Source organism: Corvus hawaiiensis, chromosome 7 (assembly GCF_020740725.1).
Source record: "Corvus hawaiiensis isolate bCorHaw1 chromosome 7, bCorHaw1.pri.cur, whole genome shotgun sequence".
In the NCBI taxonomy this organism is placed as follows: domain Eukaryota; kingdom Metazoa; phylum Chordata; class Aves; order Passeriformes; family Corvidae; genus Corvus; species Corvus hawaiiensis.
In genome coordinates, this window is record NC_063219.1 from 19,842,075 (window position 1) to 19,860,534 (window position 18,460).

Consider the following 18,460-nt stretch of genomic DNA (forward strand, 5'->3'; position numbering starts at 1 on the left):
TGCTCTCGTTCCCAAAATCCTCTCCTAAAAGTTCTTTTAAGCACGTGTTAATAATTTGAACTTTAGAAATACGTTAATCAAGACTTACAGTGGTAAATAGGTGAACCTGTCTTCATTTCCCTCTCTTGTACAAAACCGATACTGAAGCTTAAGATTGCTGTGACATTCATTGTCTTCTCCACATCCTTCTTTTAAGAACTCCACCTAAATAAAACCAAAGCAATTTTACTGCCTGACACACAATAGTAGCTTAAAATGAGATTTCTGAAGCACATTGAATAAAGCATCTATCTACATGGAACTCACAAAGCACTTTTCTGGACAGAGTTCAAATTTTAACCTGACTTTTAATTCTTGCCTGTTGAGTTTTTCTTTGTGAGGTAACAGCCCTTGATGCTGGTAATTTAGAACTTTATATGTGACTAAAAAGCAGAGTTGGATAATTCTAAGTGAGAGGTACACTTCTAATGAGGAAATATATCTTTAAGTCTGATTCTTCAATAAGCATTGAGGAAATGAGAACTTCTAAATGAGATATTCCCTCCCTTTTATGTCACTGCTGCAGTCATTGCTCAAATGCTGTTACAGCATCCTAACAGTGGAAGAATTAGAGTGTACATTATCTTGTTATGTGGGACAAGTGTTCCCAGCAGGAGACAGTGGATTTCCATTTTTAATCAGAAGTACATTTTTTAGGAGTACATACTCCTAAACTTGTTGGGTGAGGGAAGAAACCTAGGAGCTATACATTCTTCACTTTTGTTGCAAAAGAAACACAGCACCTAGTTCATAAAGTGTTGTAACAAGTTCAGAACAAAATATAAAATAATAATCCAATTGTTACATGTCCAGTGCCCCCCCAGTTATTTCCTTTGGACATCATTTAGTTTTCTACAGTCTTTAAAATTCAGTTATTTGTAGAAGTGCAGATTTATGCAAATATATGATATCAAAGGCTTACTTTTGTGATCTCTGTTTCAGATTCATTTGAATTTAGAATTGGTGTAAGATCTGGAAGTGCAGTCTCTTTTCTCTTGGATGGTGACTCCAGGCCAGCAATTTTAACACTGACTGATATTGGAATGGGACGTAGCTTATCTTTAATTTTTTCCTGTTAAAATATTTTGAATTGCATAGTTAGTGTACGGTGCAGAGAAGAAAAAACAACACAGAGATGAGCTTTTGATACTATAGAGAAATCCAGCATTTTCTAAACATGTGTAGGAACACAAAGAGCCCAGCCTTACTGTCTTTTTTTTTCTCTCTGGCTTCCCAGTCTGATGATTTCTCTCACCATTAAGAATTGCTTGGAACCACAGATGATAATTCAGGCAGGTGAAATTCACAGCACTACAGTACAATAACACACTGGAACAGGCTGCATGGGACTCTAAGTAACATGGTTTAGTAAAAGGTGTCCCAGCCCATGGCATGGAGTTGGAATTAGATCCTTAGGGTCCCTTTCAACCCAAACCATTCTATGATTCTATTCTATTCATAAATTAAAGCTCTTTCATCTGCTGTGGTCAAAAGCTGTGGTCAGCCTTGGAGGCTGACTCATTCCTGCTGACCCACTGAGGGGGAATCTGTTTAGCCTCTGGGAGCACCTTTTAGCACCACTATAGAAGCCAAGTCAAGATAGCACATACCAAGCTTTCTTGCCCTGCCCATTCATCCACTCCAAAACCCATGGGTTAAATTTCTTTTCCTAAACAGTCACACTATAAAATTGCCTAACAATTATTTCTGTTGGAAACAGCTCTCCATTTTCGGCAGTTAGTCCCTCTTTGTTGTTCTAGATTAGTTCAGCTCTGTTGACCTGCAGAGTGTGCTGCAGTGGCTACAACTTATCCATACTTTGCAAGAAGGGCAACAGGAGGAAGAAGCATGTGTGCAGTAAAGTACTAAACTATGGTGGGTGTCTATTTTTGAAGCTTTATATTGCATATGACTTTTAAATTATATACAAAGTTATATACAAAGGTTCCTTCCATGAGGCTGTAAAAAACAAGAGCATTCTTTTGATTCAAGTGGATCTAAATGAAACAGAAATAAAGTACTCTCCCTTACCTGCAGTACAAGCTTCGTAGTCACACACTCCCATGAGTTCTGTCCCCTCAGGGTTGTACTTGCAGTGAACTGATCAGACGAGTGGTCAATGAAGCGCACCCTGGAGGGCAGGCCCAGCTGCCGCCTCTCGTTCTCCACTTCAAACATGTAGTTGATCTCTGTGTGAAAAAATAAAGTAGGTCACTATAAAAAAAAAAAAAAAAATCATTGCCATATTAAAAAGTACTTTAATTTCACCAGCTATGATCTTATAGTATTATTCTAGAAGACTGTTCCAGCCAGTGCTGGGCTTCATAAACTGTTTTCAGTCATTCACAAAATTTTCTCCTGTTTTGTCCTGCCAGTTTTGTCCTGCCACAGTTGAGGGCCAGGTACCCTGTGCGTGAATCTAAAGAAAATTTTTAAACCAAATCCTGTTATTCCCTAAGTAAACCGTTCCCTTAGGAGGATGCGGGGCTGGCTGGGGGAGCTGTAATTGCTGTGTGGAGCCAGCAGATGGCTGGGGTACCCACTGTAAATACCCCGACTCCACTGGGGGGGATTCCTGTCGGGTCCCAAGTGGCACCTGAAAGCCAGCAAGATTCTGAGGTCAAGGTACACTGTTAATTCTAACACTGAGAGCAGAAGTGTGACTACAGCTGTCTAGTTGTGTGATGAGGCATTTTCTTCTAGATCTGAACTTGGTGCATCTTCTAATGATCACTTCACCAAGCTAATTCAGTGCTGCACAGATGGGAACAGCACTGAGTGGGCCAAGGCACTGAGAGCTCCAAGCACTTCACCTGCTGAAGAACCAGGACCTCATTCAAGCACATCCTTTGGATTTTAAAAGTAACTGAGAAACTCAAGACAACACAGGAGAAAAAGGGGCATTTGGCTTAAAATTCTTCTCATTTCCCCTCAAAATCCTACACAGTTCTCCAAGAGGTAGCAACAGGAGCATTGTAACAAGTGCTTTACATTTTCGTGGCACAATCTAATTGTGGCACAGTCTTCCAGTCTTCTCCTATTAATGCAGATTTTTTTATTCCAGTTACTGACTTCCACAAAAACATTTTCATGAATACGAGAGGTTCAAAGGGTAAGCCTCCAGTAAGAAATAATGCTCACTATGGATATATGAAAGGGGCTTTTAAAATTATTCTCTAAAGCAGCATTATCCTAGACAGGCAAAATGGTTTGGGTCTGTATAGCAGCCATTTGCTCACTGGCAATTATAATACTTCTAGAGCTTCAGTCTGTCATCCACAGAACAGCTTAACACACCAGCATGACTCTAAATACAGATTGTGCAACAGCTGAGCTTAGCACTGAGTCACATTTTAAATTTGTCAGTCACTGTCTGAGATGAGTCACTATAATTTAAGTAATATCTTTCCATGATAAGCTCTAAAGAAAAAAACAAAACCCATGTGACATACATATCAAAAATATTTCTCTTCAGAACTTACTTATTCTGGGATTTAAATCTCTGGGGTTTGCAGTATATTTAAAACATGCTTTCACATCCATCCTGTAAAAAGTGCCAAAAAATTAGTATTAACTTTAATGAGGCATAGTCCAACAGAATGAAAAGTTTTAACAGTGCATTGACTGATCTTATCAGTCTTATCACTGTGGTATTTGCTGCTTGCTAGACTGAATTACAAAGTAAGAAAAAATGGTTAATAAACAATTAGAAAAACTTTCTAAGATTTGCTCTGATGTCTCTACTCAAGAGAAAGCTGTTCAAGCCAAGATACTTGTGTTAAAAGTCTGAAGAGGCAAAGTGACATTCATTTTCAAAAACAAGTATTATGACCAGAACATATTCCACACCTTGTCTTTAGCACAGTAGCCCGAAGAAATTCAGGAGGTCAAAATGATCATATGCAGATACATTTGCTTAATCTGCATGACTCTCACATCCCTTCACTTTAACATCATCACTGAATGAATTTTGACAGCAGAAAACTCCATACACCAAGGCTTCTTACAATTTTCTTTTCATTTACCTTATTTCACCAGGGTCCTCAGGGTTCTTTTTCTTTAGATCAATTCTGTCAGGCTGTACTGTAATGTTTCTTTTAATGCTTATCACAGGCCGAGATCTTCATTTGGGGGAAAAATGGGGAATAAAAAAAAAGGGTAAAAAAGGAAGTTGTTTCTGTTAAGATTAATGAAATAATTCATGTGAGTATCAGATTCCCTCCACACCTGCACTGATTGGCAGCAAAGACACTCCAAGAAGCACAGAATTTGGCTTTGATGCTGGTTAGAAAGAAACCCAAAAACTATTTAAAGCTAAGCAAAGCAAGTCACAGAGAACAACTACAGATCCTGAGGGGGAAGCGGGTTACACTGATGTGATGATGATGTTGTCATTTTATACACTTATGAAAAACAGAAAATTCAGTGGTGTTTTCTACCATCAGTAGTAATTCAGCCCTTGTGAACAACTATAGGTACTACAGTTCATTCAGATTCACATTCACAAGAGTTTTAACATGGAGCCTGGGTAACTGTGGGAAATGTTTTCATTTCCTGATTCCTCTGCATGTAGGCTGTAACCATACTTCTGCCTGACAACTTTTCCTTTCTCTGCCTTTTTTGGAAGAGAGAAGACATTTCACATGAACAAATGAATGAGCTGAGCCTGTTCTCATCAGAGCATCCAAAGGTTGTTTAAATAGCTGGTAAGCCACCTGTTCCATTTAACTGGGCCACTCCTTTCACTGTTTGTTCACCTTAAGAGGTTTTTGTTCTCACCTTGGTGAAAGTTTTTGTCCTGCCTTTATCAGCAAAAGATTAAGGCTCCTTTTGAGTAAGCAGAATGCTAAATAATCTCACCAACTCCTCTACCACCTACTCTGTTCTTTTCCACAAGCCACATGAGTTGCTTTTCTTGGGTGCTGTTCCAGTGTATTTAAGAACATTACAATTACATACACAGACACTATACACCTTAGAGATGGGAGCATTGTAGGAAACTGTAGGAAAGGCTGTTCTGCCTGAAAAGTAAAGTTGTTTGTCCCAGAATTGAGATAACCAGTTTTGGAGTTTCTGCTTCTCCTCCTTTGGGACCTGAAAGCAACCACCAAAGACCTGAGCTTGATGAAGCATTCACAGTTTTGATACTGAGACAGTCTCCTCTTCCTGCCCATTACTAGTGATGCAGCTCAACTGTACCTTAAACTGGGAAAAAAAGTAGAGGTCTGCAAAGGACTGTGACTTCATCCCTAATGAAGGCATATGCTACAGAAATCCCAAAGGATCTTAGCTGCAGGGCTTCCTCACTGTTTCATGGACCCCAGTGCAAGTTCAGCAAGGCTGTGTGTGCTTCACTGGTTTGGACCCTCAGCTACAAAAGCGGGGGTTGGTTCTGTTTTGTTCTATCTTCAGTAAAGCACAGTCAGATTATATAAGGGCAGGAAACGTATCAGGTAACTTCTCCTTAAGGAATTACTTATCACTCTTAAATTCCACTCAAGGACACAGACATCCAAGTTACAACAGGGCAAAATTAAGGTGCAGCTACACTGCCCACATCAGCACTCTACAGGAACTGTCCACATTCACCCTCTTACCCTGTATTGATTGTAAAGCAGGTTCTCAAGGGGAGGAGGGAGATAAAGTAACAAACCAATTTATGGAATCGCTGCCCTTCCCCCCACTTTCCCTCAAAATTTCCAATTTCTGGTAGAAAAAGTACACTCAAGACCAAACAGCTTTTTGTTACTTCTAAGCAACTTATTTTTAAGAAACTAAAACCAAAGCCCTGGTCTAATTAGTTAAGGTTCTGTGTATAATACCTGTACACATTTACAGAATCTGACAGGGAACCAACAGCAACATCAGGGTAGGAATTTTCATCCAGGTCCATGTTTCCAGCAACAGAGTAACCAAAGAAATTGGTGTTTGTTTTTTCACCATCAAGAATCTAAAAGGTAAACAGATAGAGGGAATTCAGACATTTAAAAGTGACAAAGGTGAAATAAGTAACAAGTGGACATAACTGTCTTATGGCCAGAGACAAAAGAGGGAAGAAATACAGTGAAGTAGGAGCTCTGAAATAGGATCTCTGCATTCAGTTCAGCTAAAGGATACTGAAGTGCCAAGATGATTTGCTTTCCTTCCAAGAAGTTACTTTGCAATAGCAGTATGTACCAGAAATTACTGATCTGCAGAGAGCTTAGTTCATCTGTATTTACAGTATTTATGGACTGCAGACACTGGAAACAGAAAAAGTATTCTATAAAGTATTCAAGCAGTATTCTAGGGAGTATAATCAAGTTCCATTCCCACCTTGCAAACTGGACACATTGGTCCTCAAAAAAAAAAAAAAAAAAACAAACCATAAATATTATTTAAGAAGAAAGTGAAACAGTAGTAGTGAAAGAGAAAACAAAGAAACTAATTGTTTTCAAATCACCAGATTTATTTTTTTTAAAAAACAGAATTTATTTATCTACACACCTTTTTCCTTCTGCACATATTATTGGTGCCAATGGATGGCCTGGCCCCAGAAATAAAAATATATATTAATATCAAGAATTCCTAATCTTTCCAGTCAGCAGTGTAATCTTTGAAGGGCCCTGTGACTTTTCTGCATACCCGCTACCCCAATAATAGCAATGGAAAGGAAGAGGGATAGCCCTGTCATTCCTTTAATTTTGTTCAAGACTAATTATATAGTAAAGGTTATTTCATTACCTGTGCTGGTTTTGTGTTTATTCCATTCTCGGATCCATGATAAATGTATACTTTGCCAAAACCATCATATGGAGCCCCTACTGCAATATCTGTTGAAAATAAGTTGCAACATCTAAAATCATTCCTGCTCTTTCTGCAGCATGCAATCAAAGGATAAGATGTTCCAAGTCTGGCCTTGCCAAACAATCTCACACATTTTTATTGTCATCGTTTTCCACTTGCCTGGATATCCGTCCTGGTTAATGTCCCCAACATTTTCAACTGCAAGCCCAAACATGGAGCCAGCGGTTCCATTTAAGCGAAGAGGCTTCACCCCTGCCCATTTGCCTTGGCGGTTCATGTAGATGTACACAGCACCCCCGATGTCCCCACTTCTGTCGAAGTACTGCGGGGCCCCAACAACGATGTCCTGCCAGCTTAGAATTGAAAGAAAAAAAAGCAGTGCTTTTGTAGAATAACTGTGAAAAATAACTGATCAGACTGTGAGTTCAAGATGAGCTGTGCAAACAGCTGCTGAACAAAGACTAAAACGTGCATTAAACTGGTTGGGCAACAACAGCCCCACTGACACTACAAGTTGGTTTATATTCCCTTGGTGGCACACAAGGACCTTCTAGGGCCTTCTCTGAGACCAGTTTCCTCTTTCTCTGTTTACACTAATTGTTTAAATAAAACTCTTTATTAGAAAGGTAGACTCTGTCCTGATTGATTCTCAAGACGCTCACCATTTCCTCCAGGAAAACATGGAAGGTAGAATTTGGCATTCCTTATATTTCTAATGTGAAAAACCAAAGTGAAAATAAACAAGATTTCTATCCTTCAAAATACAGGCAGGCAGCAGGAGTTAACCACAGCCATACCCATCACTGTTGAGGTCCACAACAGCAACATCATAGCCAAAAGAAGAGGCCAGCCCTTCTCCTTCAAACATGTGCTCCAGGGAAAGTGCTCTCTGATTTTTCTTTTTCAGTAAAACAACTGCTCCACTGTGGTTCGCTCTTGGGGCACCAGAAACAAAAGTCATCTCATCTTGGGAGACAATTCCTGTACCAGAGTCCAAAGAGAAACCTATAACAGAGAAAGAAATAAAATATAAATAAACTAAGTAACAGCTTGCATCTTAATATGAAAAATAAACATTTCTCCTGCTATATTAAAGTGGTATATGGAATACAAGTTTTGTCTAAAACACAGTGTCCTATGGCTGGGAAGTCTCCATTTCTGTTTGCACTGGTGGACGCATATGTACAAGTCGACACTCCTCTGTACATTACATTTAACTATCTCCCCCACAAAACATAGTATTTCATCCCTCACTTGGACCTGCTCTTCATGGACACCAAATACAAGATCATTTTTAAACATACAGCTTAGAAACAACTACAGCTTTACCACTTGAATATAGCTTGAGTACTTCACAACTTGACCTCTAGCAAAATTATCACGAAACCTCCAAAGAAAGTCAGTATCATTCTATTACAGACATGCAAATTGTACCGCACAAGCATTCTCATATGAATGATGTAAGCAGTATTTGAGAATCAGCTTACACAGTAATGGTGAAATGGGCAATTCTAAGTTAATGCAGCCCTAAACATGACATGTTCAAATTAATTTGGTCTTACATATTCTTTATAAGAATTGATACATTTTAAAATATGAAAAAACAATTTAAAGGACTATACTGCATATACCAATATAGCTAATAAAGGCCAAAGTAGAAAACTGCCCACTTTGCAAGGAAAGAAGATAGTAGCCAGCAGATGGGAGTCTTTCCTCTGAAACACTTCACCACTACTATGGAAATTCTCAATTACAGCAATTCACAATGAGACAGTTCCAGAAAAAACTGAGGGAGTCTCAACTGGGGGAGGGACGAGAGGGTTTGGAGAAATGCATGACAAATCAGCTTTCTCTGAAGCCTTATTACTTTGCCATCTCCCCTTTATCTGAATCCCTGTTTTTTCATGCTTTACTTACAATGTATTTGATATGAGAGGGGATAGAGGGGAGAGGATCATGACAAGGTCTGGAGATTATGTCTGACCAGATTCTGCCACCTCAAGTGGTCACAAACCTAAGTAGCTATTCATCATTACATCCACTGACTTGTCCACCTGTATGCTGGGAGGCAATGTTTTGTACACAAACTGATCTGGATGAGTATCAGATACAGCTGTCAAAAATAGAAGACCTATAAACATGAGTGAAAGATTGAAGAGAAAAAAAATAGTAGTTAAGCAAAGCACCTATAACCACATTTGCTTACTGTCTAAACAGACAGAACAGTAATGCCTGGGATGAGCTGGCTTGCCTGGAAGTGGTTCTGACTATTACAAATCAAGACAGCATTTATGTTTAGGAGATAAATGCATTGGTTATGAAACTGCAGAAATTGATATGACTGTTCACAGCAAAAGACACCAGCCTCCATAGCACCCCTCACATTAGCAATCCTTATTCCACCAGAAGATGCTATCAGCTTGTCTAACATAAGCTCTTAGGATGATTTTTTTAGTTACCTTTACACCCAGTAATTACTGCTGATATTTAACAGAAGTTTATGCTCTTTTTCTCCTAACATATAAGTAGCTCTAAGTTTGCTCTCTTCTTGACTTGATTTCTTTCTTTTTACATTAGCAATGCCCTTCCCATCTGTTCAGCTTTCCATCACTCACAAAGAAATTCCAGTCTCAGGTTACCAAAACTGTATTTGTTGCATATGCCAAAAGCAGTGGATCAACACACCACAAAAATCTGCACTGGAACAGAAAGATTCTTTACACTTAATGCCTTTCCAAAAATGCAGCATAGCCTTTTCGGTGTATCTCACTGGTGTACAGAAAGGTCACTGGTCTAAGGACGTATTCCTGCTTTCCTGACTGCACAAGGACCAAGAGATTCACCTCCTGCACCACACACACAAGTAAAATATAAACAGCACTTATATTATGGTGCTTTAAAGGTCTGTTAAAAGCCACCGGAATTTTAAAAACTTGAAGAATAAAGGAGTTGCACGCATCTACCAGGAGAGAAAATCTGCAGTCTTAATAGCTACATCCAGAAACTCAAATTTTGATAAACCTTCTGATACCACATAGCAGAGACTGTGTCACTAAGGACTACAGACCCATACACCGTAATGACCCACCGCTGTGATTATAATCACTCCCTGAGATTCTGTAGGCCCTCGGCACGGCTCTTGAATCTCACATTACAACGACAGCTCTTCTAGGTACCTCAGCAGCATCATCTTACACTTAAAACTGGCCCATAAATGTGGAGGGAGGCTGTGAATTATCCAGAACAGTTAAGATGTTACAGGGTCCACAATGAAACATCTGCTCCCATTTCAGATCATCACACCAGGCTGGGATCACAAATGTTTAAGAGGCCTGAAGAGATTTACCACATGTACTTAATCCTACCTAAGTAACTGTTAGCTGGAACAGGAACTAGATTCTTATCCTGGTGGCTCTCATCACCAACTTCGTAAGGCCCATCATCAAAGATACCCAGATCATAAAATGTCTGATTCTTTTGCTCTGCACGAACCACCCCTGAAAAAATGAAATGATAAAATAAAAGCAAATGAATAGTAAGCGAGAAAAATAACAAATAAATGTTCCCAACTTATATTAATTATGATGAATGAGATAGTGAGTGCTGTTATGGGACAAACACAGAATAGTGCACTGGGTTAGTGTTCTCTCTCTGTTCTGTGTGCCAGAAGCTCATGCTGCTCTACAGAGAAGCCATACAATGATCTGAAAAACATGGGATACTAAGGAAATTATAAATAAAAACATTGAACCAGTTTGGTCAGAAATCACCCTCATCCTCTATTTCTTAGCCTTATAAAGCCTCTCTTAAAATGGAGGTAAGCACACAGGAGTTTAAAAAAAAATTTTTAAAATTACAGTCCATTATGACAAACACCAGTAATATATTTAGAAACGTTATTTAAGAAGAAAAAAGCTATTGTTCAATAAAAGGTGTGCTTCCCTTTTATCAGCTGGGATAATTAAGGTTTTGGCAAGCACAAACATGTTTTTCCATTATACAGAAGAGAACTCTTAGGGCTGTCCTAGCACTTCTCTGCAATTAAAGTCAAATGGTGTCTGCACTCAGTATGCTGTTTCAGGTCAGTCAGATTTTGTTGACAGATACGTGGAAGATTAAGTTTTCACTAAAGTACACCTTGTGCCAGAGCTTAACGCACTGATTTAGCACGGTTCATACACCAGGCACAGGTGTACAAGGTGGAAAAACACAGTGGTTGGAGGATCAGATGTTCTCAAGAGGAAAGTATTTACAGCTGTTGGTCTAATGAAGTGTGATGGGAAAAATCACTTCAAGAGCCTGAGCTGGTCATTTAGATGCTTCTGAATATAAACTAACAAAGAGTATCTAGGGCTTTTTCCCCTTAAGTTTTGGAATATCTCCTACATGACGCAGAGTACTTTGCTCTTAGACAGATTACCCATGAAATTTTACATGGACATGCATGGATTTAGATATGAATGTATGTAGTATTGCTGTTATCTTCCTGCAACCCTTCAATATTTATTTCATGAAGTACTGCTTTCCACAGACTTCACAAAGAATAAAGGGGAGAATACTGCAGAATAAGCATAGAGTTCAGCAGCTATCTAACATTCGCTCAAATGCAGAAAAAAGACTGGTCAAGTAACTTATATAAATTTAGTAGTTTGTTCCTGTATGGAAGTGTCCAAGTAAGCCCTCAATCCCACCATAAGATTAAGACTAATAAGGGGAAAATTTGCTGTACATATATGCAAAGTTCCATTTCTATTTATAAACACACTCAAAGGACATTTAAAGAAACTTCAGTAAACGTTGATACAGAAACACAGCATTTTGTAAAAATAGGGTAAAATCATTACATCCCTATTATCTCCTCTCCCCTTAAAAAAAAATTATTAAACCTTTGGATGCAACCTTTGAGAGCAATCTCAGAGGAAATGGGAAGGGTAGGCAGGAAGGAAGCCAAGTCATACCTTTCCAGTTGTAAGTGCCTGGGGCACCAAACACAATATAATGATAGTCTCTAGTAAAAGTAGCAGCAACACCTTGCTGACAGGAACCAAACTTCTCATGGCCTCTTAAACGACCATCACAAAAGCTCCATACTCCATTATCCATATCATCCTTAATAGTGAGATCCTGGCTCAGCACATAGCACCTTCCAATGATATCCCGGGTTTCCTGCACTGTGTTTACATACTGCCTTTTCTCATAGCGATGTGCACACGTCTGCAAGACAGAAGAAACAATGTGTGATGTTTCTGTGTGTCATACACAGGTCACCAAAGAAGGCAGGGCTCCTCTAGCTACCAGTGCTGTAAGTCATGCTGTAGACACACCTGCAGTGCAGAGTCCGGTGTTTCCTACAGGCAACCTGTGGGAAAGGTTGGGTATCTACAGACACAAGTCAAAGCACTCCACTTCATGGTCAAAGAAGGCCACAGGGTTAAATCTCTAAAGCCCTTCCTGATACCTAATCCCTCTCTTTCAAGAAGGGAGGAGAAAACCACCCTCTCTCTCAAATAAAGAAGTGGCTGTTTCCCAACAGCTCTCAGAGTTGAAGGACTTTCAGACTTGTGCAGGACACAAGAAGCTGGTTCAACTGCCATCTACCCAAGACTATTCAGAACTTGCCCCTTACAGAAAAGTGCCACTAAGCAAAAGCTGAAAGCTTTTCCAGTGAAGGGGAGGGAAGTTGCTCCTACTTCCTCTGTTGGATGTTCCATTTAAAAGGTAACTGTCGTTGGGGCAGAGCTGAAGCACTAAACACATCCTGTTCCTTATCCTTTTAGACTATCCCCTGGGAAAAGAATTCTACTCAAATATTTAACACAAAGGATGAATAGCCACAGGGTTAAGCAGTGTAACCACCAAACCCCTTTGCCAGCAGTGTTTCTCAAAGAATCAGATGTAGCAGGTTGCGTGAAGAGCACAAGTCAGGTTTCTCAGCTGACAAACATTTTCTATGGTTCCTATCAAGGCCTAAATATTAGGCAAACACCCAGCTGCTCCACACTGAGAGCACTGCAGTACTGTCCTGCTGCAGTGACCTCCAGGGTGCTCACACCTCATCTAATAAGTGCATTTTCCACTTACCACTTATAAAGAAAAGACAAGACAGCATTAGTTGATGACTAATTATTCAGTGAACAGGACTGTTGCCATGTGCTCCTCTCCACTTTGGGTTCTGAGACAGACCAAAGCTAGTTATTACAACTTCTATATGCTTAAATAACCAGATTCACGTCCTGAAGTCACCTGCCACCAGTTTTGGAAGCACTGATATAGCCCTCCAATTAGATGGGGAAGCTCCACTGCACACCTACTTTATGATGTATCTGGTATCCTGCAGCACCACAAGAGGTTTATTTAACTGAGAATGTTACTTTTTAACCTCTTTCTGTTGTAACTCACGAATACTTTTTCTCTCTGTTTAATATAAAATAAAGAGTATCTACATATTGTATAAAATGAAGACTAGCAAGTAGTCTTACTGCAGTGCAATGACCACATTAACTCACAGGAGCTACTCAGTGGAAGTCCCTGATAAAAGTAAAGTGAGGCTGATCATCTTGGAAAACAGGCTGGTGACAGCCTGCTACTTTTACAGCCTTATTCACTATTCTTCCCTATTTCTGCAGCCAGTGGTATTTAAAAGAAACAATGTGCATGTGACAAAAAAAAAGTGTTCCCCTTGAAAATAAACTGTCCATCCTAGATTGTTACAAAGGTTATAAAGAGAGGCTAACTCACAGAAAAATAATGTAAAGCTCTTACGACCTCAAATGCCTTATTTTGCTAAGGAGACATTTAAGTCTTTACCTACAGGAAATCAAAGGAGTAAACTTAGGCAAGTTACCTTCAGCAAGCTGCACAGAAACACAGACCATTCAGAACATGTAGTGTAGACCCCAGATGTTTTTGTGAGTTAGTCCTTTAGCACTTACCACCACATTTCCTCCTGGCCCCTGACTTTGGACAGTTACACCCATCCATTGGTCTTCTTTGCTCTCCATCTTCGGGTCAGCTGCAGAGTATCATAAAACAGCTTCAAATATTAACAGTTCACTATATTTTATTTTTTATGAAGCCCATGTCAGGAGAGACTCTTCATACAGAACACCAGATGGTCTGCAGGTGGCAGTGTCTGTACACTTTATCACTAAGAGCATCCATTTTATTAAACTTCTGGCCTATTACTTCAAGTTACATTAATTTACAAAAGAGGAGGAATCTACCAAGATTTAAGCATCTCATACTACCTTAGCAATTAAGCTACAACTTCCTCTGAGGCAAAAAGTAGTTATGTATAAATCCCTAGAAGAAACTGTCTGATACACTGCCTCAGGAAAAGACATCAAACAAGAAAAATCAGACAACTGTTTCAATTCAAAACAAAAGCACTGAAGAACTTACTCTCTTCATCAAATTTGACACGCATGCAATTGGTATTTGGAGACGTAATGTCACAGCTGTACAGCCCTCCTGTTCTGTTGGCTTGTTGGGCTGGAAAGGCCTTTTCCCGAGGAGCTCCAACCAGCAATCTGCAGGTAAAGCAAAATAATTCAAAGAAAAATGTAGAAGGAATATTAGAAAAGAGAAAGCCAACAGAATCAGGCAGTGTTTTCACTAGAGGTTTGACATGCCAAATGTGAAGATGGATGAAAAGCTACACCACAGCACTGCTCTTTTAAAAACAGAAAAGAGGAAGCGGCAGGGGAGAAGAGAAGCTGTATAGCAGTAATGCAGATTACAATTATTGGACCTACAAGCCATTACCTGTATTGTTACTACCGTTTTTATTGTTGCAATATTCACTGAGGGTGGTTGATAAAAAGTAGGTGTCTGGCAGTTTTGGAAAAATCATCTTTCTCTCAGGGCATCAAGTGGGGTATTTTTTGCCTTACTAGAAATTGTTCATAAGGGTGGGAAAAGTCACTAAAATGACCAGAAACCCCCACAACAGTAAATACAATTGTTCCCAGGCTGTCTTCTAGTTTTACACCAGTCCTATGCGACTGTTTGCCTAAATTTAAAGGCACCTTAGTATCTCTGACCAAAGCAAGGTCCCTCCTGGCCCAAGGAAGTGTTCACTGAACTCTTCCAGGGTCTGTGCGAACATGCACTCCCCCTCTCCACTCCTTTGGCAGATACTTCATTTTGAAGCTGAAAATGGTTTTCTCCAACAAATCTCTCATCAAGAACAGGCCATTCCCACAAAGGACTTACTTCTAATAAATGGCTACTCTAACAAGCCCTCCTTTGACACTGTTCTGGTAACCAAATGCAAAAGTTCTTATTTTAAACACTGAGTAAAGCAAATTTCCTTCTGTATCCACTGTACATCATGAGTATTTATCACAAAACCACCAGCAGGCATATTTACTTGCAAAATAAGGTGTGTCCAAAAAAAAAATCTTACATTGTCTGTTTCTTTGCAGTGTCACATACACAGGAAGCACAGCTGCCTCTCAGGCAGCTGACTGAAATTAGTAGCAACCAGTGTGCAGTGGTTTGTGGAAGAAACGTCATGCTCAGCTGAAACACTGAGGAAGAGAGAACAGTGTGTGGGTAAGTGCAACACGGCAGGCAGGCAGGCAGGATGGATGGACGGACAGATGGAGGGAGAACCAGGCTGTGCTTCCTGACCCTTGGACATAAAACACTTGTGAAAAGATATCCCTGACATTACAGTGTCAAGAACAGCAAAGCTGGGACTACAGTTGGATCCACAAGGCTCAAAGAGGACCTCAGACCCTCTTTAATGTCCAACTCTAGTTTTGCTTTGTTGTGGCAGTGGGACAAAGCATACTGCTGTCCCTCAGAATGCTGTTCTTACTAAAAACAAGACTCACTTTTCTTCATATCTAACAGAGAAGACTGGATCAGTTACAATCAATATGTGCTTTTCCTTATTAAGAAAATGTTTATTCATTCTCTCTAAAGTAACAAGACCCAAAATTAATGCATTATTAGAAAACATGCATTTTTTTAAACATTTTTTTTAATTGTTGTATTGTGCAACAACCAAATTTTCACTATTTCTACAGGACCAAATTCTCCCACAATTCATTCTCCTCCTCATGAAGGTAAGCCCCGTGAATGCTGAAAAGTAATTTTACAGGTAAAGTATTTGCCCTTGTGGACCATGCACAGGACATACCATGTGGGTGGGGTTTGGTTTAAAATATTTTCTGCTTTTCCCTCTATGTATATCTGCCATCTTTTTCAAATATTTTTTCAGAAACATAGCAGTCATCACAAGAGTTTGTAAACAACTATGATTTTAGAAAGGCATCAATAACTTAATTTTCTAATTTTGGCAACAGTGCATTTAATTGTAATCTCAGAGTAATTCTTCTGCAAAGCGTCTGTTTCTGAGTTATTCCTTAATGGGAGAATAGATACATTCTCTCCTCAGTTCTATTACTGCCCAGAGAAAGACAGATCACTTTTTTTTTTTTAACATTAACAACTGTAACTTCAGGAAAGCAGAGGTACTGATTTATTACCTTACAGGAATTTGTATTACTTCTACTTTTTCATTCAAAGCTTGGGGGATAAAAATGATGTACTGAATTTAACTTAGAGAAATCAAAAACCTTTTGTTTCAACATTGTGAACAAAACTAAATGTTTCTTGAATTTAAATACTTAATTTGGTTTAATTCATCCATCTGCATACTACTGACAGTGGTGGTGCTGGGTCAAGAAAATTAACCCTGTTCTTTTCTACAGGATAGTGAGACTACGTCTCCCTCTAGCTGAATTACCTTTTACAGCATACCAAAGAAAGGATCTACTGAGGCACGAGGGACTAAACAGAGTGGCTAACAGAACATGGAGTGGAAACATGTGCCACCTGCCATAAAATGCCCCAAACATTCGGTGGCATCTTGGACACTGCTGAGGTCAGCAGATGAAAAATGAAATTGCTCAGCCTTCCTTCAAAAAAAAAAAAAAAGGCTTCCATCCAACATGATCCCAAATGAAACAGGCAACCTTAGATTCTTCCCCCCCATCCAAATCTTGCCTAAAGTTATTTTCCACTGTAAACAAAGAATTTCAAAGCAGACTTACTCAAAACCTTCCAGCTTTCAAAGAACTGTTATTGTTGCAGTGGGGATCCTGCAACACGCATATATCAAACCAGGAGTCCCGTGGAAAGGAAATATATATGGACAGACAGATTCTTGCTAGCTGTTTCAGAGAGATGTTTATTTCTCCAGCCGCATGGCCGGAGCTCTGCCCAGGAACTGTTCCAGTCACGGGACCAAGGGTCCTTCTGCCCGCGCAGGGAACACAAACCAACCAATGGGAACGAGGCTGAGCAGGGGCAGGGAAGCCCCGTGTCTGTGCCCTCAGGGCCCCTCTCCCAGGGCTACACGGCAGGGGAGGGACCCCAACACCTCACCCGTTTTATTTTAATAAAAGGAGAATGAAAACAACTGGATAAACATAACAAGAACAGTTTCAAAACAAAACAAGCCACCCTCCTGAGTCTTTAAATGTCCAAACAGATTCTGTGGAACATCTTAGGGCTGACAGAAGGGAGACAGAACTCTGAGCATGCTTTGTGGGGAAACTGAGGCAGGAGAGGGTTTAACTTCTTCCCTCCCCCTTTTCATCCCCCACTCGGCATTGGAAAGGGATTTTTGGGGACACAATTGGCAAAAGCATGGTTTTGTGAGGGAAACCATGGATGAAAAAACGGATTGGGAATACACTGGGGGTAATAGGACATAGGGTAAAAGGGAAAGGTGGGATTAGGAAAGGGAGACTGTAGGGGGGGCTTACAGTGGAGATATTGTCTAACATGACTACGATTTTTTGCATATATACTGCCTTTTACAGGAACACCATCAGGCCCAGTGACCTGCAATGCTTGTAACCCTTTTCTCCCTAGTACAATATTAAATTCCACCACCTCTCCATCTCCCAAGCTTGGGATGCATTTTTCAGGGTTATTCTTTTTAATAGCAGTTCTATGCACGAATATGTCTTGCTGGTTGTCACACCTTGTTATAAAACCATAATTTTGCTTAACATTATACCATTTTACTATCCCTAAGGTCTTAGCTACTATGATCTTTTCCTTTTTCCAAGTGGCTGCTGTTTTCTGTCTCGCTGCGTCTTTGCTCTCTCCTTCGGTCGCTCCCATGTTGGAATTGTCGGGGCTGCTGGTGCCTGCGCGCTCTTCCCGGGGTCGCGTTCGGGGCTGCGCGGGCCGGGCCGGGCCACGCCGCTCAGTTCTCCGTGCGTCGCCTCCTCTGGTCGCAGCTTCGCTGCCGCTGTCGGGCGCTGCACCCACGTCTCGGCCGGGCCCCTGAGCGACGACCCCCCCGCGCCCTGCTCCAGCGCACGTCTCGGCTGGGCGCGGCTCCGTTCCATCGCCACCGCCGCCAGCCACCGCCCGCGCGCCGCCCCTCTCGGCCGGGCGTTCACGGGGCTCGCTCCACCACGCACTGCACAGGACCGGGCAGGCACCGCCGGGTCCCGCCGCTCCTCGCTCCGCCACCGACACTGCGGCTCGCGTGGCTCCGCCCGCGCGCGGGAACTGCCTCGCTGCTGCTCGCAGAGCGCTCGGTGCACGTGGCCTGGGCCGCACGGTCCCTGCGCCAGGATTCCCTTCGCCAGGACACAGCTGACAT

General features: G+C 40.8%; 1 protein-coding gene across 4 annotated transcripts in view; it reads right to left on the reverse strand.

Annotated features, from left to right (window-relative positions):
* Positions 1 to 18,460, reverse strand: part of ITGA6 (integrin subunit alpha 6) — a 128,132-nt gene that overhangs the window by 10,378 nt on the left and 99,294 nt on the right. For 3 of the 4 annotated variants that reach the window (XM_048310065.1, XM_048310063.1, XM_048310064.1), the window contains exons 2-14: positions 14,227 to 14,354; positions 13,758 to 13,837; positions 11,784 to 12,039; positions 10,191 to 10,322; positions 7,623 to 7,830; positions 6,985 to 7,178; positions 6,763 to 6,851; positions 5,862 to 5,989; positions 4,065 to 4,160; positions 3,522 to 3,583; positions 2,071 to 2,228; positions 962 to 1,111; positions 89 to 204 (exon numbers count right to left, since the gene is read on the reverse strand). In XM_048310065.1, coding sequence (XP_048166022.1) covers positions 89 to 204; positions 962 to 1,111; positions 2,071 to 2,228; positions 3,522 to 3,583; positions 4,065 to 4,160; positions 5,862 to 5,989; positions 6,763 to 6,851; positions 6,985 to 7,178; positions 7,623 to 7,830; positions 10,191 to 10,322; positions 11,784 to 12,039; positions 13,758 to 13,837; positions 14,227 to 14,251 — 1,694 coding nt within the window. In that variant the 5' untranslated portion in view covers positions 14,252 to 14,354. Of the gene's footprint in view, positions 1 to 88; positions 205 to 961; positions 1,112 to 2,070; positions 2,229 to 3,521; positions 3,584 to 4,064; positions 4,161 to 5,861; positions 5,990 to 6,762; positions 6,852 to 6,984; positions 7,179 to 7,622; positions 7,831 to 8,839; positions 8,957 to 10,190; positions 10,323 to 11,783; positions 12,040 to 13,757; positions 13,838 to 14,226; positions 14,355 to 18,460 lie in introns of all 4 variants that reach the window. The other variant, XM_048310066.1, reaches the window with a different exon arrangement.